Source organism: Sinocyclocheilus anshuiensis, unplaced genomic scaffold (genome assembly GCF_001515605.1).
Source record: "Sinocyclocheilus anshuiensis isolate Anshui unplaced genomic scaffold, SAMN03320099.WGS_v1.1 scaffold51, whole genome shotgun sequence".
In the NCBI taxonomy this organism is placed as follows: Eukaryota; Metazoa; Chordata; class Actinopteri; order Cypriniformes; family Cyprinidae; genus Sinocyclocheilus; species Sinocyclocheilus anshuiensis.
Window position 1 is genome coordinate 2351271 of NW_015548296.1, and position 24041 is coordinate 2375311.

Consider the following 24041-nt stretch of genomic DNA (forward strand, 5'->3'; position numbering starts at 1 on the left):
AAGTTTAACCAATGCAGTCTGAGCCAGAAAGAGAATTGATTAGTTCATCTCTCGAGTCTTCGGGTTTTTCAAGACGTTCGTTCATCACGTGACAGCCCCATAAGCTTAACCTATCCAGTCTGAGCCAGAAAGAGACTTAATAATAATAACCAACTCTTTATTACCTTTCAGAGTCGGTAAAATGATCCGAACTTCCCATCACTAATGCAAAGGTGCTTTGTCAATGGTAGCACTCGCTAACTTGCTCAAGGACTCCTCTCTGTGCCAATCACAGCAGGCTTGGCCAGAGCAGAGTAGAGTCTGCATGAATTCTGATTACATTTGAAGCTGCCCATGTTTTCATGGGATGCATTGGTCATTGTTTACCTCAGACCAGTCTCCAGTTTTCCACTGAGGACACAGGAACTCATTACAAGGTTGGACTGTGAGCTTTTCTTGTGGGTTGCACTTGGTTTCGTCATCAGTTTCTGCTGACATTCCACATACTACACTCCTACGACGTGTTCCTCCTCCACAGCTCCTGGAGCACTAGAAAACCAAGAAAAAAATCCTCATAGTAAGTCACATGTCAAAAATGTATACAGTCCACATTCTTTCAAGTACATTAATATATTTAACAAGAGCTGTTTTGAGACCAATGAGGTTTTTCGCACCTCAGACCAGGAAGAGTACTCCCATCCACCAGGGTTGCAGTCTCCATGGCACACCTCCTTGTCTTCAGGCTTGTGCTGGTTGCTGCAAAATCGGTCGTCAACCTTCTGGGTTTTCCCATCCAACCTGCTCTGTTTGATGCAGTAAATGTACAAAGTCCTGAAGCCCAGACCACAAGTGGCTGTACATTCGCTTTTGCGAACAACCTGCCACCTGTAAATTGAAGAAATGCAACAAAGTTAAACCCCATGTAGCCTTATTTCTGGTTTCATTACAAAAACTGACTAAATAAATAAATAAATAGACTAATTCAAAAGATTGTCAGGTCGGTAAGATTGTTTTTGAAAAAAGCCTCTTATGTTCACCAAGGTTGCATTTATTTGATCAAAAACAGTAAAAACTGTTACATTGCAAAATATTATTACTATTTAAAATAATGTCATTTATTCCTGTGACGGTAAAGCTGAATTTTCAGCATCATTACTACAGTCTTCGGTGTCACATGATCCTTTAGAAATCATTCTAATATGCTGATTTTGTGCTCAAGTAACATATCTTATTATGTTGTGCTGCTTAATATTTGATAATTTATAACCTTATAAATGCCTTTATTGTCGCTTTTGATCAATTTATTGTACCCTTACTGAATAAAAGAATTAAAGGGATAGTTTACCCAAAAATCAAGCGTATAGCGTTAGTTCTGGCCGCTCACTTGAGTCAAGTTTGCATCGGCTGACTCTCAGATGATCCACATCTACCTATAGGAATACAATGCCTATCACGGCTTTCCTATATACGGTCTCTTCAGTATTATTCAGCAGCTTTTTCACTTGCTCAGGAGCAAATTACCCTCCTCCATCCCCAACTCCTCCTTTCGCCACCATCAGGACTTGGTTTTCTAATAGTCCTCATTGAATCAGACTCCTTTTATCTTGAATAATGTTGTTACACTTAAATATCATTAAGAACATTAATGATATCTGATATCTGTTTGCCCAGAACAGAACCATACCGCCAATCCAAACTAGTGGTCGACCGATATTGGTTTTTTGACAGCCGATGCCGATATCTTGGAAAGCAGGGTGGCCGATGGCCGATATAAAGCCGATATAATTTTATTTTATTTAATATTTAAGAAATTTTAAATCATTTGAAAATGGATTAAAAAATAAATGTGTAAAATAAACATGCTTATACTTTAAATGACAAAGTATTTTTCACAAATAAACAAATATTTAATAAAAATATAATTAAAAAGGAAGTAAAACCAACAGGGCACTCAGTATTCTGGGAAGTTTGTGTGCATTGGGAATCACATTTTTTCAAATAAAGCCAAGGTAACATTCATTTTACATACAGCACACAGTGAAAATGACATGAATATGACATTGGGCAAAAGCATGAAGTGCAGCATAATTTGAAATCACAAGTTTAAAGTTTGTCGATCACGCGTCTCAATGAAGCTGAACTCTCCTGCCCATATTCAATTCGCACGGATCGACCGTCACACAGAGAACACGTGATCATGCAGGATACAAATGCACACTTCACAAGATCTCACAACTGGATTCGACTAAGTTTGCAAGGTTTTTGAAATTAGATGTTCATTAGTCATTCAAAGATTGGTTTAAACGATATAAATGCATATTTGCTGAATGCTGACGGCAAACGAGAAAGTATTTTATTGTTTGCCTTTCTATTACTAGCAATATAAAAGCAATCTATATAATTCTTTTTTGTATACATTTTAATTCCTTTGTTTAACAGTTCTATCTGATTATTAGACAGACTTCTGTCCATGGACAGAACTGTTAACGACGACAGCGAACAAGAGGGAGAATGTGAGCACTGTGTGTTCAGGCACTGCCGTTCTCAGCGCCGTCAAAATAAAAGTCCGATGCGCCTCGAATGCATCGGCCAAACAAGTCCCGCCTCGAACGCATCGGCCAAACAGAAAAACTTATCGGCGATATATCGGTCGACCACTAATCCAAACTGTATGCTAAGTGTTAATCATTTTGACGATAGTGGTCCTGACAGAAATTTAAATTCTGTCATTAATTACTCACCCTCATGTTGTTCCAAACCCGTAAGACCTTTGTTCATCTTTGGAACACAAACACAAATTAAGATATTTTTGATGAAATCCGAGAGCTTTCTGACCCTGCATAGACAGCAATGTAACTGAAATGTTCCCAGACCCAGAAACGTGCTAAGGACATTGTTAAAATAGTCCATGTGACATCAGTGATTTAACCGTAATTTTATGAAGTTGCAATAATACTTTTTGTGCGCAATGAAAACAAAAATAATGACTTTATTCAACAATTATTCCTCCGCCATTATCGAGAGTACCACGACGTATGTGTGTGCATTCTTCTGTTTGTAAACAAGGCGCAGCGCATGCGTGTTCTACAGGATCAGAAAACTCTTGGATTTCATCAAAAATATCTTTTTTGTGTGTTCCGAAGATGAACGAAGGTCTTTGGAATGACATGAGGGTGAGTAATTAATGATAGAATCTTCATTTTTGGGTGAACTATCCTTTTAACTTCTTTCACACACACACACACACACACACACAAGCTAGTGAATGTGGACATGTACCTGAGTTCACAGTCTGTGTTGCATGGCTCAGAGATCACAGCTGGTTTGGGAGAGCCATGGCACCGCTGATCAGACACCACTACTCGATCCGACTCACGACTGCACAAGATCTTCCTCTTGCGCTCTCCTGATGCACATAACATACAGCACAAGACATACACAAGTTCAAACACATGTTTGTGATCTAGACAAAGAAAGAAAAAAAAAAGTTCCTCATTGCAATCTCCAAATTTCCAAGAAACACTGAACTGGATGACCGCGCCAGCATTAAACGTCTGGTTCAAGTTCACCGAATTCTAAACTGACTTTTCTGGCGAATGTTTCACAAAAAATATTTGTTGCTTCTCTCACACCCACCTTGGCACAACAGACTGCAATCCTGCCACGGGCCGTACGCATCCCAGAGAAACTGCTGAGGTTTGTCCTCTATGGGAATGTTGTAGGAATACCTGACGTCAGGGTTATAGAGGTTACCTACGGATAGCACCTAGTTGGAAAAGATCACATATAGGCCAAAAGTATGGTGTTACAAAGATTTTAAACATTATTCACACGTTGTTAAAATGTGAGGTTTCACAATGTAAGACAACATAAAAGTTTAAATTGAATTAATTGAAGCCATATTACCTGGATAATAATCTCCTCTTCAATGCGGTCAGTGCAGTTGATTCTCTCAACAACATGGTCAGAGCCGCTGTATTCAATAACAGCATTCCCTACTCTGACTTCCCTTTTAAACATACTGACCACAAAATCACCATTGAGTAAATATTCTCCACGGCTGTTGGACAAGGCTGCAAAACAAAAATGAAACAACGTGCATGCTTTATTTTCTTTATGTTTAAGCACAAAAAGCTAATATATATTCATGCCACAGGATAAATAATTAAATAGCGTCCATTTGTTGAAACACAAATATCTCTCACTACAAGACCTGCATGACCTAAGGAATAAAACATTTTCAGTCAATTTTACAGTCAGATTTAGCAACAGTCAGGTCAGATTAGGCTAATCGGGGTAAAGAAATCCAGCATTCTGTGAAGAGGCCACATCTTGCTCTACTGAAGTCAGTGTGCTTCAAAAATGTGCACTAATGTGATTATGTAGCTAATTTCATGAGTTACTTGCCTCACTACTTCACACATTACAACGGCTAACCCCTGGTCCTCATACATAAACACACATAAATGCACCAAATACACATAGGCATGCAAAGATATCAATAAACACACAAGCACAGCTCCGTAATCTGCTGAAAACAGCACATATTTCCTTAGATTTGTAGAGTTCTGAAGCATTAACACAAAAACGTTTATGAAAACAATTGCAAAAGCCTCTTGTAAATAAGCTTGCAGTAAATCTTGACATCAGTTCTCCTATGGCACATCAAACCATAGGATTCATTTAATTAAGAATTGATCATGATGAATATGCAAATCAATTTTCCATTTGGCAACTGTCTTGTAATGATGCATAAAGCATCAGCACTAACTTTCGTTACGATGTTACGTAGCACTAACGTTGTAAGGTTGTACAAAATAGCCTATTAGCTATTTTTATTCGTCTTGTCAAAATACTAAATTTGTTTAACACTTTTCTGTTAACACAGTAGGAAAATTGTCGCAGAGAAAAATAAATAAATACGACATCTGTCATTTAAAATTATAGGCTAGGCAAAATATAAACAAAACCGAGTTGAACGGTTCAAGGACAGCGTGCATCCACACTTTGCTCCATCCTTATTCTGCTCTGTCACTCATCGACAACCTGCCTGTTCTGTCTGAGGGTCGTATATTTACCACCGGTACAGCCTGCTCTGAGCATCGTTATGCACATGCTGCGCACAGATCCCGCAAATAAAATGCGTGACGCAGAAAGCATGCGTGCATAACAGTCTGAGTGCAGGCTGTACCAGTGGTCAATAAGAATAAAGTGCAGATATGCTGTTCTGAATGGATGTCGGGAACGGGATATTGTTAGATCACCCACTCCCGTTCAAATTACACCAGAGTTACCGACCGCTACCAAAATCTTAATCGCTACCGGCGCAAAAAATCTGGTCGGGTCCCGCGGTTCCCGTGGGAGAGCCGCGGGAATGCAGACCTCTAATGCATGGTATTTTAGTGCCATATTGTTATCTGTCGATTTTAGAGATTATTAAAACTTGTCAGCCAGTGTTGGATATTTAATCGTATGCTCATTTGTCATTACATTTGCCAACATATAATCTTCATTTAAAGTTCATCTTTAAATAATTAAATAACTTTTTTTTAATTCAATACTATGTAGAATTTAGTATTTGACAGATTTGAGTATTTTTTAAAGAATATATAGGGTTTTATTTTAATTACAAAATAGTATATCATTTTATTTAATATGAATATAATAAGAAAATAATTATCAGCATGTTTATCAGTGCATGTCTAATTTTTATTATTACTTTTCCAAGTTGTATTTAAATCCTCTGAACTACCATTGAACTACAACTGGGGAAAAAAATCATGTTATTGTATTTAATGTCTAATGTAATTTCTTATCTTACCGAGGTAGTTATCGTCCTCTGGTTTCCCTGAGTAGCTGTGTTGTCTCACATCTATGTTTGTAGCACCACTGGGAATTCGCACCACAACATTGTAACCTGCAAAAAAGCAGCAATCAATAAATACTCCCCCAAAAAATATTATTATAGAGCAAATATTATTCTTCTTTTGGTCTGTAATTGGGCTGAACTGCGTGGAACTAAAGCGAATCAAGTTAAATCTGAATTAAACTGCTTTGGGTTGCTTGACTAACATGAAAAGAACTGCGCTAAAATAACAGCCTGTGTCACCTACCATAATGCACTATGTTGAACGTTCCTGCCACAGTCTTGCAAGATGAGTTATCCCCACCACATACTCCACACTTATCTCTCCTGGCCTTGGAGTTTAACACGTGGTCACATCCTGCTTGCTGCAGAAACAGAATGTGGAATTAATTCAAAGGACACTTGAACAAGACTATACAGGACTAATGCTTCAGATTATGCAGAATATTCACTGATTTAGGTGCATTTTCACACCATATAGACACACAAATGCACCCACCCTGCACAGGCCCTGCACACAGATGTCATTGGTATCAGGCCCACACTGCGTGCCATCAATAACTCTGTCCCTGAGTTGGTAGTAAGCTGTACTGCCCGCCACACGACAGAATAGCTTACAGGGAACCTTCATCAGAACTACAGCACACAGAGCCATGAGAAAGAGTTAATACAGTGTGACTTCAGCCTTACTGTATTTAGGACATTGATAATATGTTTCTCATCATAGATATTGTACTACACAATTCCCAAGGTAATTAAAATGTAATTTGGTTTGGTAAGTACATTGAAAGTATGGAACCTTTGAAATCATTGTCTCCACCATGTCTCAAATAATGAGGGAATTCTGGAGGATTGTTTAATATGGGTTATACATACTGAAAGCAATTATATATTAGTTTAACAATTAGTTTGAACTGAAACAATTAAGAAACTTATTCTATAGGGACATTCTCAACAAATACTGAGGGCATATGAGCAGAAATTACTGGCAAACATCAAGTGAGAAATCTGCAGTGTTGTTTTAGTATTATTTATTTACTATTACAGTATTTATTAATATTTAGAATTAGCTTTTATTTTTTATTTTTATATTTTCATTTTCGTTTTATTTTTTTTTTGTCATTTTTAAAATATTTCTAATTATAACTGTTTATTTACAAGTTGTTTCAGTGGAACACATATAGAAGATATATGGAAGAAAGAATAGCTTACAGCGATCCTTCATCAGAACTACAGCACACACAGCCATGAGAAAGAGTTAATACAGTCTGACTTACTGTATTTAGGACACTGATAATATGTTTCTCATCACAGCTATTCATCTTTGTACCACACAATTATCAACTTAATTAAAATCTAATTGTGTTTGGTAATTTGATTTGTCTCAAATCACGAGGAAACTCCGTGGAACACAAAAGGAAGATTTGTTGAAGAATTTTCATGCCGCTTTTACAATTTGTAGTGATGTCTTTTAAGCTCCCAAATGACAACAGAGCACCATAAATGTAGCCAAAACTACTGGTGTACATAGAACAGCTTTGTGTGAGGAACAGACATTGGCTGCGTTTCTCAAAAGCATCATAAACTAAGTTAATTGTAGAGACCATTGGTGGCTTACAATGCTTTTGGGAAATGCAGCCCATGTCATTATTCAGTAAAAATCTTCTTCTCTAGTGAGCTGTTAAATCAAGAACTGCTGTTATTGGATCATTGAATCAGTGAGTTGAAATTGGATCATCAACCTTTCGAGAGGGTTCTTTTAATTGATTCAGACTGAATCATTTGTTCACATCAGTTTTTGTGTCACTTTTCAGAACTTAACAGACATGGTCACTATGATCTTTCGTTTTTTTTTCGTTCAAAGACCTGCATTATTATTTTTCAAAAATGTAAAGGTTTGGAATGACATGATGGTGAGATTTTAATATGAATATGAACTATCCCTTGAATTTTTTATTCTACAACCCATTATGTGCCAGCTGCAACTTACTTCCGCTATACTTTGGCACCCAGCGGACATTTGGAGGTAGACCATTGATGTTGAAGTGCCGCCCATCAAAGCTGGCACACTGTTCCTTGCTATGCTTGATAAATATAAAAATGCCTACATGTCATAATGGATAGTCATTGCATGTATCAGAATTAGGCTACCTATTTGCTCACGCACGAGCAGATCGGTTTCATCTGTGAAGACGCGTTCTGTCTTTGCTCTTGCAAATTCCGCCATGTAAATAGCAAATCTGCTGGCTCTTAAAGGGAATGGGAGATGCGACTCTGATTGGTTTATTGCACGTTATGCCCAAAAAACACCCATTACTCATTAAGAGAATAGGCACAACCCTTTTAGACTGTTTTTCCCATTGTTAAACTAGCAAAAGTGGATTTGGACACGCCCTAAGTGCACCTGCGCCGTGCGCTTTAGACCATGCGCTTAGATCGTTAAAATAGGGCCCCTTATCTTTAAAAGGACAGTTCACCCAAAAATGACATTTCTATCATCATTTATTCACCCTCATGTCATTTAACACAAAAGAAGATATTGTTGGGATCTAAACAACACTGGAGCCTAATGACATTTTTCTAAATATGTTCACATTTGATTTACTGAGTGCTTACCTTTCCAGGAGAACATTCTGTCCCATCTGCCCATGGCATGTGTTGGGTCCGGCAGCCACGCTGGACTCCTTCTGGACTGGTGCACCACAACCTTCGGCACTGTGTCTGCACAACATCCAAACACTTACTGTTAGCTTAAAAAAACTCTTAAACACACACACTTACGCACAAAATTTGTACTGACACTTGTTTTTTCTGCACGCGTAACATGCTTTGAATGTCACTTTGATATTACTAGCTGTACTATGGATTCTGTTTATGTTTTTTTATTAAAAACATCTCCATAAATAATATTAGACAGCAGATAATACACAGTAGAAAACGTCCTTGTCAGTATGTTATGCAATTCCCTGAGGGATCTTCTCACCATATATGGGCACACCTGTGTCCCAGGCCCAAATATCAGCTCACATTGTTTATTGACGCTGTATATCTGTCCAGGCAGCTGCTGGGACAAACTGTATGGCCTAGAAACTGGCTCATTGAGCAAACACTCACCATACCCTGTGCTAATGATAAATAATAAACAAATGAGCTGAAGAAAAACAAGACACAAACAACACAAATGATCTCAGTAAGTGACAGAAGACAAAAACATTAATCTGTTCCGTTTGCTACAGATGACGTTGTTTCCATTCCAATTGAGAATGTTTAGAAGAAAACAAATGCAAGTTGACGCTGGACATGTCGGGCTCAACATCGAGAGTTCAAACCAATATCACAGGTTCTGTGACTGTGTGGATTGTAAAAGGGGGGTTACATACTCGAGGAACTCTGTGATGTATTTCCGACTACATTTAGACCACATCCAAGGATTGGTGTAATAGTTGAGCGTAGGGGCCATCACATGTTGCTGGTTCTTGACTCCATCCTCCTTGCATTTGTTACTGTCATCGTGAGGCATGTTGAACCTAAGGGCATGATTGAAAACACACATGCACACACACACACAAACAGGACAATATGATGAGCAGGTTCAGGACACATGTACTCTGATCGGCACACTATCTGTAAGACTGACCAAAACCAGGTATTTTCACAGTTGTAAAAAAAATAATGTAAAAAAAAAGTTTTTTGAATTTGGAAATAAAACAAAGAAGTCTTTCAGTCTTTCTACTTCAAAATTTCACATTTATTTCAATGTGTTACTTGATGTTTCTTTCTTTTTTTAAATAAAAAAATCATATGTATATCACATGTATCTATCTATCTATCTATCTACAGTATATATATATATATATAATATGATGATGGCAAAGGTAACCTAAATGAAAAAATAGAAAATAGGGGAAATGAGAATGAACAATTAAATATCCTAAATCATTAAGGACATTTCAGTAAATATTTAGTGAATACAGCATAAAATAAGTTCATTTTAGTTCAGGTTTTTTTTCTTTTCATTTGTCGTCAATAAACTGTATTATTTATATCAGCATTAAATAGACCTTTTGCCACCCCACTCTCTAGATATTGCTAGCAATATTGCCAGTATTTAAAAAAATATATATCAGTTGGCCACCAGTAAGGAAAGTAATAATCCCATGAGTAGCAGAACATATCAAATTCTGGGACAACCATAGGTGAGAGAGGTGGTACGCGCTGCATAGCACTGTACAGCACCAAGACTAAATCCTCACTCAAGCACATGGCACTGATGTCACCACCTGCCACCGGATAAGAATGGAATTCAAAAAGAGAGTTCGTTTAAAGGCCTTTTAGAGGTAAATTCCATTTGACTGTACATGCAAACTTAGGCGTAGATCCATTTGCCAATATTGTGGCATAAATATTGGCCTTTTATTGAAGATTTTTGCCAAGCTGAAATAGGAACAGATACCGACAGAATGTTTGTTTTTCTGTACTTGACCATCATGAGACCACTGTATCAGCCATGACCTCGTTTATTAAGATAATTTACCTCCAAGACTCTATTAAGCTAAAAAAAAACAAGAGCATAACTGAGTCATTTCAGCAGTGGTGAACAGACCTTGAGAAGTTGCACAGACTATTATCGAGCTGTACAAACGGCAATGACATCTCCCCAAAACATACCAAAATAAAATACTAAAAAATAGGACAAAAAGCAGTGAAGAGGCTTGAGAAACTTGCAGACTGGTGGACCTTGAAGAAGTTCTACTACAAAAGTAGAACACAATAGTAGATAAATAATTTAAAGATAATTTAGTTCTAGGTATAATAAGAGCTCTTCTCAAGCAAAGTCAGTGTGACAAACAGCATTTATAATGTAGGAGATGTTACGGCTCAAAAAGTATTTGGACACTTAAGCCACACTCAAAACTTAAAAATAAATGATTTAAAGACAATTATTTGGACACTTAAGCCACACTTAAAACTTAAAAATGCATGACTGTCATTGTGCTAGAAAGCAAAAAATGAATTCAAGTGGCATTTATGTTGAAGGGGGAAAGTATGCGCACATTTACAAAGCGAAATATTTCACAAAAATAGTACTCACACATGGCCAAGCTCATGAGCGATGGTGAAAGCAGTACTGAGTCCATTATCCTCATTAATACTGCAACTTCTGTAGGGATCACAAACTGTACCCAGCTCAGCAAGACCTGAAAGTGCATGAGAGAACACCGTAGTTAAACTGTCAACTTTAATATGATCATAATCACCATTTTCACACAAAGATGATTTACCTAAAGTGTCACACTTGTCCCGAGCACGACAGATGTCCTGCCTAAAATCAGAAAAAGGACAAGGCTTCACAAATTTGGACACCCTTTTATCTTGCATTTGTGTCTGTGCTGTCCTTTGCTTTCTTATTTATGCATGCATTCATGGCCATGAAAAGTACAGCCTAAGAAGTTGTAGCACTATAAATAATTACTTTGTTACTCAAATCATTTCTGTACTGTTTTGCTCAAGGTTCACACCAAGTATAAAGTTTCTGTGTTGCCAAATGAATGGCACTGAAATCATACTGTGGAGAGACGACACAAAACATAGCACAACTAGACTTATTGTATGTTCTACAACACCTGTGAGCAATAGGAATAGGTAAAGAGAAAAAATCTAAACCATTCCATAAAAATCGTTCTTACCTTGTGATTAGGATGGCGGTGTCGTGATGCGAGTGATGATTGTCATCTGGGTGGTTCTGACTCTGCTGCCATATGCAGAAGTTTTTCAAACTAGCTTGTGCATTGAAAGAGATAGTTGGACCATCCTATAGAAGACAGATGATAACATTTGAATAAGGTTAAGGTTTAACTGTAAAATACTGCTTAAGTACATTTTAAAAGCGCCCTTAATGCAACCATTAGTTACCACACTTCCACACAAAGAACTCTTACCAGCTCATTCTTTATGATGACCAACTTCACAATAACAATGTTAATCAGGTTTCCAATGCTGGGATCCTTATAGATGGAGGAAACCTAAGTGAGAGAACACAAACAACTGGAATTCATTGTCAGGGCTTATGATTACTTTACAGCAGGGGTCTCAAACTACCAGCCTCAGAGAGTTTCAGCTGTTATTATATTATACACTACTGTTCAGAACTGTTCGGGGGCAGTAGGACTGTAAGAAATTTTACTTTTATTCTGCAAGGATGCATTAAATTGCTCAAAAGTGACAGTAAAGATATTTACAATTTTGCAAAAATATTATATAACTGTTTTCACCATTGATAAGAATAAGAAATGTCTTTTTGAGCACCAAACCAGTGTATTGGAATAATTTCTGAAAGATCATACGACACTGAAGACTGGAGTAATAGCTGCTCTAAATTCAGTTTTGCCATCAGACAAATAAGTTACATTATTTTAAAATATATTAATATAGAAAACAGTTGTTTGTTTTTTAATTCACATTAATCTTACTGTAATTTGATCAAAATATGCAGCCTTGTTGAGAGTAAGAGACTTCTTTCAAAAACCTTTTAGAATGTTTTTAAACCTTTTGTAATCATCACAAAATATTTCAATCAAAATATAATCACTCAAAATGTGAAAGTACTTGGTAGGGTGGTGTTTACATTTTTTTTAATACACAAAGACCTCGTTGAACACGTGATGTTAACCTCAGCTGTTGAAAAAAAATGTTTCTTGGCCATTGAGAACTAGCTTGTGCTGCCAGATCCTGCTGAGAATTCAGCCTTTGCCAAGATCAAAATATAGGTCATCTAACCTCCCTGTGAGTTCCAACGAAAAAGCATCTAAAGCATGCAGTCCATGCAACATACCTGATTTTATTTGTTTTATATTCAACATTCATCAAGTCTGTCAGACATATTCACCCCATGCTAATAATCTGTCCTGTAAGAGCATAGTAAGAGCAAGAGCACCAGACCTAACGCAGACCCAGACACAAACCCATCAAACCAGGAGGCTATTGTTAACTGGGCAGAACTTACGATGGACATCAGTGTAAGAATGTAGTGCTGGAGGTTGCTTCCATGATGTTCCACCATCTTGCTGTCTGCCACAACCATGACTTCAACAAAACGGGGGTAGGAGAGGAAACGCTTTGATCTCCGGTGCGGCTTGGAGTCACTGCTTTCATTAGCGGAGTTGTGCTTGTTTTCTGAGGAGGGGAAGGGGGCAGAGAAGAGTCTGGAATTAAGAGTCTCCAGGTCGGACAACATGCTTGAGGGCAACTTTCTCTTCAGTCTGTTCCTGTGTCTGCGGTGTGGCTCTTTATGTCCTGCATTAAAGGAGGAAAACAATACATAAAGTGAAGTGATTATGCATCCAAGGAGGGTTAATCATTATCTATATTAGATGATAATATGGATTGTAGACAGGTGAGCCTCCATAAAAGTGAATGCACGCAACCGCTTAGGGTCAGTAAAAGCTAGTTTGAACTGAAGAATGTTTCTTGAGTGCCAATCAGTCTATTAGAATGATTTCCGAAGGACCATGTGACACTGAAGACTGGCTAAAAATTCAGCTTTGCCATCACAGGAATAAATTCCATTTTAAAATATGATCAATTGCAAAAATATTTCACAAAAAAGTGTACTGGGAATCAAAATTAATCCTATTCCACTAGACTAAAAAGAAAGCCACAATGGAGCTTTCAATAAAACTCTTGCAAACTAAAGTAAGTTCTTCTCCCAGCACTTTTGGGGGCTAAACGTTTCCTTTACATAACACAATACCAAAGAACACCAAAGGGGTAATTCAAAAAACAAAGCTGCTGTTGAGTGCTATTGATATGCAGCAGGGTATATTAGCCCTATCCAAATTTATTTTTGTAACACTGAATTTACAAACACTTAAAACTGGCATTGCTTTACTAGAATGCATCTCACCACGTGGCTTTCATGGTATTGGGCCTCTTGAGTTTCCTTATCTTCAGGCCACAGGAAGTGCAAGAGTCAACAGGATTTTGTGGCAGTAAACTAAGATTGGAACGATACCAAGAACTTCCAAAAAGATTTTTCCTGTTCTACTGACTTCTACTCAATGACATTTCAAAATAGAAAAGCAAAGGATGCAAAAGAAACCATGAATAGCGCTATGAGTATTTCAATGCCAATGATAGCATATCCGTTTCCGTGCCTAGAAGCGTTGTGCTGTGCTTATATTCATAATCGTAATTAGATTTACAGAATTATAACTGGTTAATTTAATTATGCATTAACATATTATTTGCAAAACTACATAGAAACAATATGGTAAATTAATGCTTCTTATCTTGAATATGAGTCAGTACAATGCACTGGGAGTCACTGAATTCACTGCAGCGATGCACGATCCAGTATGATCCAGTACAGTTTTGTTATTGTAAATATTACTGACATTGGTTTACTTTAAAGTTTAAAATCAGATGTTTACCTCTCAAAACTTTTCCACTCAAAAGGTAAGACGTGCGTATCTTCCTGCTTACCTGAAGTTTCACATGTAGTTGAGTCATCTACTGTCTTTTTTGAGGCATCTTTTCTGTACACGACATGAGGTTTGATGTGTTCTTCTTCATAATGTTTACCATTGTAGCTATGAAGGGGTTCCACAAAAAACTCTCCTTCTGGTGACCTGAAAGTGCCAAGCTAAAACAAACAACAAACTTTAAATTGGTCCGCAGCCAGTGAAGTCTATAGACACATTCTGTGTGTGACTGTAAATTGCCCTTACAACTTCCCCCTAAGATTTGATTTACGTACAAATCCTAAGTGGCTGATGGAGTGATAAAGTAAACATACATTGCATGCATATCAGTGTACTGGCCTCAGGGGGGTAATGAATGCAGAATGTTGTTGATAACTATCAGAACATTCTGCCACACTTACGAAGCATAAAGTTTTGAAATGTGAATTTCCTAAAAGCCAGTGAGAAGCACATTGATAAACGCTCTCCTTATCTTCAAGAAGAAACATATTGAACAGGTTTGAGGCCGGTTATTGTATTACAGATAACATATTTTAGACAAATTGTTTGTATACACCTGAGTATTAAGGGATACAAACTGGCCATCCCAAACAAGCCTGACAAATTTACTAAAAATTGCCGGAGATTCTGCATAAGAATACATGTGCAATAACTTTAACATTAAAATACCATATAACCATATAATCTCCCAGCTACAGGCACTCTATACTAATGGGGGTAGTGTTATCTAGGGCAGGCAATCCAAACTTCATAGGTTCAAACCCTGAAAGGAGGAATAAATGAATCATGTTGTGTCCGTTTTTCTTCAATGTGTAGGTTAAAATGTAATAAAATGTTCACATAACATTTTCTCTTTTTGGTTTTGTTAAATGTTTTGAATATTTTAAACCAACAATATGGTTTACGTTATGGTGCTTGAGGACAATCAAGAGCAAACTCGAAAGCAAACATCAGATTAATTGAAAAGGCGGCTAATTACTAATTAGGGACACAGATCCTTCCGCTTTCACTGAAAGCCTACAGTTCTCATGATAGCATTTTGAAAAATATTGGACATATAATGCTTTCTGACAATCTCCATTGACAGACATTCAAAAGTAACCAAATATTCTTACATAGATATAGCCTAAATTAATTTGAGCATTGTTTAGCATCACCATCTAAATGTTTTATATAGAGCGTGCATTGCCTGGATGTCAAGGACAACGTAACAACGAAAGCATCACTAAATACGGTTTGAATAGGTTCTTTGAAACGATTCTGAAGAACCGATTCGCTAGTTCGTTCCCAAGACTACTTTTGATCTGTGAGAAGCTGCGTTACATGGCACGACCTCACGTTCACATCAACAGATGACATCTGAGTCCCATATATGGACTGCCGATGACGTCGGGCACACTACTGCTGCTTATGCCACTGATGAGTGTGCGTCACCCAGCTCATTTACAGAGCGTAAGTTTGTATGATACCTGATTTAACATGTTGGGAAAATACTTTCGAAGCGATCTGTCTCAAAATTGGTGCGCATGTATCCGACTAACTAGCTCCAAACTTCTTTGTGCGATTGTGTGCGAGTAATTATGTAACCACATAGGAAGGATCTGGGGTGCATATTAACATTTGCAAAGTTTCTGAATGCATGAATGCATATTGCGACCTGTATCGCATAAATTATGATGAAGATAATTATTAGTAATAATAAACGTTTATTAAACTCACCAAACCGGAGCAGAGGTTGATTACTGCGGTATGCTCCTGCCCAGCGTTCACATGTCCTTTATAAAAGCAGTGCTGATACTCCGTGTCCTCCTCCTGCCCCTCTTCTGAATTATAACCTTCACTGGATGCTCCGAGTATCGTGACAGTGTAAACTGGCGCAATAAATCCCGACTCGAGTGTAAGATTAAGGTAATAGTCCTGCCCAAAGGCAGATAGTTGGTAATAGACGTGCGGAGAGGTCCAATGATGGGAGATGTTGCCGGTTACTGGGTCGGTACTCCGCTTTCTCCTCTTGAAGTGCACGCCTGTTGGCAGTTTGTCACCGGATTCATTCACTCTGGCCGGAGTTACAATCTCATACGCGCCAAAATGCGATAATTTCGCTGTGGTAGAAAACAGAGATTGAGTAGTAAAATTAAGTAACAACAAGTCAGTCATTCTATAAATGTCGTTTGCAGTGACTTGTAAAGTACATTTTTGTGGCATTTAAACATTTTTTTTTTCAGACAAACTGTCTAAATGATCAAGTATTGCTCTGCGCGTCTATGTAACAAACCGGTAACAGGGTTGACAGTTTTACATTTTAATTTGGCATTACAAGATACAGAAACTACACTTGCTAGAAAAACAATTTAATGTCGAAATTTCTTGAAATAGCCTACCTACTAATCATGGCAACAGGGTTGACAGTGTAAGATCGTGTCTACTGTTAAACATAAAGTAATGAAAAAGAGAACACTTAAACCTGTCCTTGAAGAGCTCACTTAGAGAATTATTCTCAAATAGGTAAATATAGCCTAATAGTAACAGTGTTGAACACAACTTTAAGTTTTATTTAAATAATTCATTGTCAGCCTACACTACTTTCAAAATATATGTAGAAAAAGCTCCATCAAAATAGTTGCTAACTGTTTTTTCCTCTAAGACTCCACGAGATAAATCAGGTGTCAGTCAGTTACTATTACTCGAAGACTCTTCATACAGCGCGCTATGAGCTCTGAAGCAAGCAAGGAAAAGTCATTCATTCTCCGCGCCTCGAGGTTCTGAGTTGATTCAGAGAGTAAAAGATCACGAAAAGAGCTCATACCTTTCTCTGAACCTCGCGGTGTCCCTGCTGAAGCTACTGCATTCATAAAATCAGAGAGTAATACTAAAAAACTTAGTCCCCAGAAGAACAAAACCATGATTGTCCACGTTAAAAAAATCAATGCAAGCAAGCAAGCCCGAATTCAGTATTCCGCTGTCTTTTGAAACCGCGCTCAAGCCGGGATTTCTGCCGTACGGTTGCCACATCCAAAACGTTTCTCCTCTACTTTATAGAAGTGACTTCCATGTCGCTAACAAGCGCTCGGTCGGAGCTCTTGGTTTGCATGCATAATACCAGAAAGGGGGTCGATGCAACTGTGGTGGTCTCCAGTTTGCTGATTACTCTAGCCGAGACTTGGGCGTACTCTAAGAGACACCCCTCTCTCAGAAGGCCACTCCTGCCATATGTGTCGCTAATGCAGCGTGCAGACTAAACTTCATTTTAAAATCACTGAATATGTTACTCATAACGATCATGCACACGTGCATTATGTTCTTGTTCCTACTTCAGACTGTGCAGTTATGGCTACATTCAGTTCTGTTGCCTATCTCTCATAAGATAGTTCTTAGACTAATTGACGTTTACATTAATACAAACAGCTTTGGGTCAATAAATAAACTTCTAAATTTAAAGAGCAAGGAGCGCTGTAAATTTGACCACCTGACCTTCAACATAATCTTGAATAGAATATGACATTATATTTATTACTGATAAAGTCCACAGAGTTTCTCTTGTATATGGTAGTTTCCCACTTTTCGGGCTGTTTTTTTTTTGTGTCTGTCCCAACACCTGTGTCCCAGCAATGTGCATTTATATGACTGATAAGTGTTTTTCAGTGGCCAATGCTGATACCAGTTATTAGGCAGCAGGGTGGCTGAATACCAATATACACTGAACAAAATTATAAATGCAACACTTTTGTTTTTGCCCCCATTTTTCATGAGCTGAACTCAAAGATCTAAGATTTTTTCTATGTACACAAAAGGCCTATTTCTCTCAAATATTGTTCACAAATCTGTCTAAATCTGTGTTAGTGAGCACTTCTCATAGAAAAAGTCTTAGATCTTTGAGTTCAGCTCATGAAAAATGGGGGCAAAAACAAAAGTGTTGCGTTTATAATTTTGTTCAGTGTATAATGCTGATATTTGTGATGTAGACTATTATAAAGCAATTGAGACATATCCTTGTATGCTGAAATTAAACATTTTATGCAGGATTCACTAAAATATACTTTAATAACAAATGTTACTTTGCACTCTGATAGCTAATTATGCGAGAATCACTTTTAAATCACTGCATGAGCAGTAAAAACATATTGGCCCAATACATATGTTTCCTTACAGCCACAAAATCTTCCAGAAGGTATTCTCTATTTACAGTTACAGTATCTTCTCTGAAGTTATCATAAACCTGCTTCATGGGATTCATTTGGGTTATAGATTTGGACAGAGCATAGTACAGTTTTCCATTAAGTTTAGATGAAAAGAGTTGGAGATTCTATCTACACTGTAAGATTTCCTGGAGTGAATATGGATTTCACCATGCACCAGCTGTAAGGCTGCTTAAAGGAAAGTATGAATGAGCGAGAGAGAGAGGCTGACTGTATTGTGTTGGACTTGCAATGGTGTAACAAGGGTGACCTCAAGTCAGTGTAAACTTCACTTCCTCTTGGCTTTGATGAGATAAGAACTAGAAAGCTTGAATGGATGCTGAAAGTTGACTCGAGTGTTCAAAGAAGGGTCAAGATGTGTCACTGAATGTCCCTGCACCACTATGCTAAACTGTACCTCACAATCATCCAATAATCAGACATACGGCTAGATTCCCGGGTTGCTTTTTTTCTTTTTCTTTCAAGCTTGATTTTTTTAATGGTGCAATATCTATCGCCAGGCTTCAAAAGAATTTGATTAAGGTTCACTGAGGCAAAGTCTTGTGCATTCTCATGAGAAAAAAAATGGGGTTGAACGAAGTATTTGCACTTATGATCCAATTAAATACAGTTTGCTAATAGATTGCACACATACTGCATACACAATTACATTTCTAGTATGTTGGATAAATTCAACAAAAAGTCATTCAGAAATGTATGGAAGCCTATTTCTGCCTCAGAGTAAAAAATCACAGGAAACAGTGTAACATTGTGTGATATAAAGCCCCAGTTGTGGAGTATAAAGTTGCAATTATGAGAAACAAATCTGCAATTGTGAGACAGTCACATTCTGAAATATATAGTCTCACAAGAAACAAAATCAAGAGAAACAACATTACATTGTGTGTTATAAAGTCCCATTTGTGTGATGTAAAGTTGCAATTCTGAGAAACAAATTCACAGTTGTCAGATATAAAGTCACACAAGAAACAAAGTGGCAGTTACAAAAAAAGGTAATGTGAGATTTAAAGTCACAATTATGGGAAACAAATTTGAAATTGCAAGATATAAAGTCACATTGTGAGATATAAAGTCACACTTACAAGAAACAAAGTGGTGATTACGATAATCAAAGTCACATAATAAATAAAGTAACAATTGCGAGAAATTAAGTCACAAATGTGTGAAACTTTTTCATCTCACATTGTAACTATCTCAGAATCTTAAAGGGGACATAACACAAACAGTTTCACCCAATCTCATGTTAATCTTGAGTACCAATAGAGTAGTATTGCATCCTTCATATCTCCAAAGAGTTTTTAGTTTTATCATATTTTTTTAAAGAAAAATACAGCTTTACGATTCTCTCCGAAAACAACTCAGAATGCATGGGTTGCATTCTGACCCCCTGTGTGTTTTGTCGTAATAAACTTTTTAATATAAAATACAAAGCCGGGTCAGAGTGCTGACAGTGCTAAACTGAACATAGACACTTTCCAAGATCTACAGCAGCTGCTTGGGGTCTTTTCCAAATCCAAGCACTTTACAAATCTTGTACTGCTCCATGGAATGAGAACACTACAAATTAAGTAAAGCAGGGATCCATCAAGATTCACAGAGATTAGACAGGAGAGATAGACTGATGAAACTTGTTAAGGTTGGAAAGACCTTTTCCAGGCCACTTCATAACAAAGCCCATCTGTGTTCATAAAACTTCTCTGCTATTTAAAAAGTTGTTTGTTTAGATGTGCTTTTGACCAAGAATGGCTGCCCTGAATCATTCTCATCATGTAATGAATGAGAGAGCATTTTACATATGGCATCTCTGGTGTAACACTGACCATGGCGAGTACTTGGAAAAACGTGTGGGATTGAGCATCCAGATGGATTTAGACAAACTTTGATTAATATGAAACGTGACAGATGGTTTAAGAAAAGTGGTTATATTGTTGATATGAGCCTTCATGGCATTGCATTACGGCTGCCTGACCCATCTCCTCACATATCTTCTCGTGTCAAACATAAGGACAACATGGTGACCTAATCACTCTCAGCTGTGAGAGAAATTGAAAAAGATAATTCAATGCCCAAACTGCTTAAGCCTGCACACTGATATGAAGCAGCTGGACAAAAAGAGGGAGAAGGGAGGGGAGCAAGTGAAAAAGGACACACAGCATTAGCACTTGTCATGTCAAGATAACTATTTTCTTTAGCTATACCTCGTGTTACACCAAACAATTAGTATCATCATGAAGGATGATACTTTCATGATGATACTAAATGTTTGATAAGGGGCCTCATAAATTTAATGACATAGTGCTTATGATTACACATGACTAGTCTGCATTGTGTGTTATTATAACATACTGAATGTAATGTTCTATCAGTACATATCTTATTATAATTATTAGCATTCATGCAAATAAACAAACCACTTCTTAGGGAAATATGGTTTATTTTAAGGTGTCCCCGAAGTATGTAATATTAAATGTACTTAATATAGGGATAGGGTTCGATTTAGGGTTAGTTGCATCTAATTATGTATAATTTAACATTATTACTATAGTAAGTACATGTAACGTCCAACAAGGACACTGTAAAATTGATTTTACCGGAGGTTTAATTTAGGTTTGATACAAGTTCAGCTTAATTGAAAATGTATTCTGACTTCTACCTAATTTTTAGGTTAAAGTGAGGCACTTACAATAGAAAGTAAATGGGAGGATTTTTTGGAGGATTTAAAAGCAGAAACATGAAACTTGTAATCTTATTTAAAAAAAAAAAAAAAAACACTTCAATTAATTCTACTGTGAAAACTTGAGTATTATTTGAGCCGTAAAATTGTTCTCATTATTTTATGGTTGGTTTAGGCTTTTAGACGTATATAGTCATGACAATGTAAAAAAAAAATTATCACTGTAAATAGTTTACTTTTTTTGTGGCTAAACTGTTAAAACAGTGAGCATTCTATCATTTACATATTGGTCTCATTTACTTTCAATGTAAGTGCCTCAATGCAAAAAAAAAAAGGGGGGGGGCAAGTGAAAATCATTTTTCAGCATTATGCCACAAGCGCTGTCAGTTAAGCTTAAACTTGTATTGCGTATTCCTTTAATCATAGTTTCTGAAAAGCCAATCAGATTATGCCTCCCCGTTTTTTTACACACAGGAAAACTCTTTCTTCAAACTGTACATCTTTACATCAAAGCCGTGTGCCTGTAGGAAGAGGAACCATAAGGAAATATGCTTGGCCTCTCCAGATGCAGTGGCCTGGCCTTTTGTCATATCATACATAGCTTAGAATTCTGGGTCACAAACTCCATTCTCTGGTTGTCACTGGGATGAGAATGGCCAGGCCAGAGTCCCGCTGGCAGGAGCTTGGAGACCCGGGACTCACTGTGACTTCAGCCCCTCAGCGTCTGACAGGATCGCAGCGGTGCGGCGATGGGGCCCCCGCTGGAGAAAAACGGCAGCCCAAATTACCTCTGCACTCCTGTGTGAACGTGGGCATTCATTGAAAAAAGACGAAGGGAGGAGTGGAGCTTGTGGGTCTGAAAGAGACTAAGAAAGAGTGAAAGAGACATGCTGAGAGAAATCCACTAGATTTATTACAAAAACTGCAAATTTCCAAAAGCATACTTTAAGAACACAGTCAAATGAACAACCTGGCTGAGATTCAAGACATCAATGATAATGATCATGAGCCTTCACTCTTCATTCTTTACAGACAGCATAAATTGTAACTTGGCTGTCAGAAACATGAGCAGATTATTCTTCTTTTGTGAAATCGTGCAGAGGCAGTGCTTCTAATCACTGTGATTGACAGCTTTTCAGTCCAAAACATCGGAAGCTGTTGTTGCATGCCAGATGATCCAACATTCATAAATGGAAGTCTGACAAACTTGAGGGAAATGTAATTTATATTTGCAATCGGTGTAAACTTGCCTGATTAGCCTACACCTCAGTGCAAATTAATTTGCAGCCACAACAGAAACAACTGAAAAGTACCAAGATGATCCGACAAAATAGTCCGTGACATCAGCGGTTCAACTGTAAAGTTACGAAAATGTGGAATAAAGTCGTTATTTTTGTTTTCTTTGCGCAAAAAAGTATTCTCGTAGCTTTGTAACTTTACAGTTGAACCACTGATGTCACACGGACTACTTTGTCGATCATCTTGGTACTTTTCTGGACCTTGAACGTGGTAGTTACCTTGCTGTCTATGGGAGGGTCAGAGAGCCCTCAGATTTCATCAAAAATATCTTAAATTGTGTTCCGAAGATGAACGAAGGTCTTACGGGTTTCGAACAACACGAGGGTGAATAATTAATGACAGAATTTTCCTTTTTGGGTGAACTAACCCTTTAACGCGTATCCTGTTTTTGAATAAGTAGACTAAATAAATAAATAAAAATGTATATTTCAACAGCATTAAATAAACCGAAAATGGCAAAACTTGACATTTCCAAAACTCTGAAATGTAGCTCCTTGTAAAACTAACATCAATCAAAATATTTCAGACAAGACATCTGACATTTCCCAAGATGCAGAAGCAGAAAATCACCATGGATCTTCTCTCTCTCTTTCCCAGAAGCAATGATATACTGGCCACAGATTGTCTTTTGTGTATGTTTCAGTTGTGAACTAGATGGCTGGAGAAGTACAGGAAATATCATGTAACAGGCTGAAATTCCTATACTTGTATACCCTGAAACACTCATTCCTCAGGAAACAGCAAGCGAAGCACAGCACTTTATTAAACAGTAAATCCTTCTTTGAGGCCAAAAACATTACACAAAGCTCTAAATAGCCTGTTTTTATAGTGTAAGCTTTTTCAGGTATAAAAGGAATGTTGTTCTGATTAAAAGAGGGAGGATGTTGTGCCCCCCAAAAATTACTATTAGTATAATAAACTACAATCAATCATACACCCTTCAGAGTCTCACCAGGAAACAAACAGAGCCTACAGATTAAAACATGTTTTTCAGATTGTCACACAGTCTTGAGAACGAGTGCAAGATGCAGCAATTTGAGTTTGCTTTTTTTTGAGAATGCTGAATTTCAGAAATAATGGTCCGTGAAGTTCATATGTCAAAGGTCAACGTGCTGTGAGAGTCAGCAGAGGCCAGAGGTTTAAAGTTACTAACACTGTTGATACATCATCTACAATAATATCTACTGTTTCGTCCTAGACAGAATTCTATAGGGCAACAATACTTCCATCTCTCACATTTTCAACAACCTCCTTCCAATTTCGTTATGTCCGGTTTACAGGATATAACATTCCAACAGCACTGAGACTTTTCACTGTTTTTATCACTACGCTTGTCTTTTTCCAGACTAGCCTGTGTATTAGTGATGGGGATTTTCAGAAACTCTTTCTACAGGTTACATTGTTATGCCAGTACATGGCGTTCTCTATGAGTGAGTCATTGAATTATTCAATCAACCGATTCATTTAAGCACACCGATTCATTGAGGAATGAAATAAATGACTCTTTCCCTGCGTTCCATTCGGAAGGGCTCATCCCTATGCCCTAA

At 37.5% G+C, this 24041-nt stretch overlaps 1 protein-coding gene across 1 annotated transcript in view; it reads right to left on the reverse strand.

Annotated features, from left to right (window-relative positions):
- Window positions 1–17237, reverse strand: part of LOC107655954 (A disintegrin and metalloproteinase with thrombospondin motifs 9-like) — a 41829-nt gene extending 24592 nt beyond the window's left edge. The window contains exons 1-20 of the mRNA XM_016443589.1: window positions 17132–17237; window positions 16045–16427; window positions 14327–14486; window positions 12849–13138; window positions 11785–11868; window positions 11533–11657; window positions 11128–11168; window positions 10938–11043; window positions 9226–9372; window positions 8829–8970; window positions 8462–8566; window positions 7836–7929; window positions 6345–6481; window positions 6093–6210; window positions 5801–5896; window positions 3886–4052; window positions 3616–3745; window positions 3259–3385; window positions 654–864; window positions 367–528 (exon numbers count right to left, since the gene is read on the reverse strand). Coding sequence (XP_016299075.1) covers window positions 367–528; window positions 654–864; window positions 3259–3385; window positions 3616–3745; window positions 3886–4052; window positions 5801–5896; window positions 6093–6210; window positions 6345–6481; window positions 7836–7929; window positions 8462–8566; window positions 8829–8970; window positions 9226–9372; window positions 10938–11043; window positions 11128–11168; window positions 11533–11657; window positions 11785–11868; window positions 12849–13138; window positions 14327–14486; window positions 16045–16427; window positions 17132–17228 — 2922 coding nt within the window. The 5' untranslated portion in view covers window positions 17229–17237. The remainder of the gene's footprint in view (window positions 1–366; window positions 529–653; window positions 865–3258; window positions 3386–3615; window positions 3746–3885; window positions 4053–5800; window positions 5897–6092; window positions 6211–6344; window positions 6482–7835; window positions 7930–8461; window positions 8567–8828; window positions 8971–9225; window positions 9373–10937; window positions 11044–11127; window positions 11169–11532; window positions 11658–11784; window positions 11869–12848; window positions 13139–14326; window positions 14487–16044; window positions 16428–17131) is intronic.
- Window positions 17238–24041: the final 6804 nt, after the last annotated feature.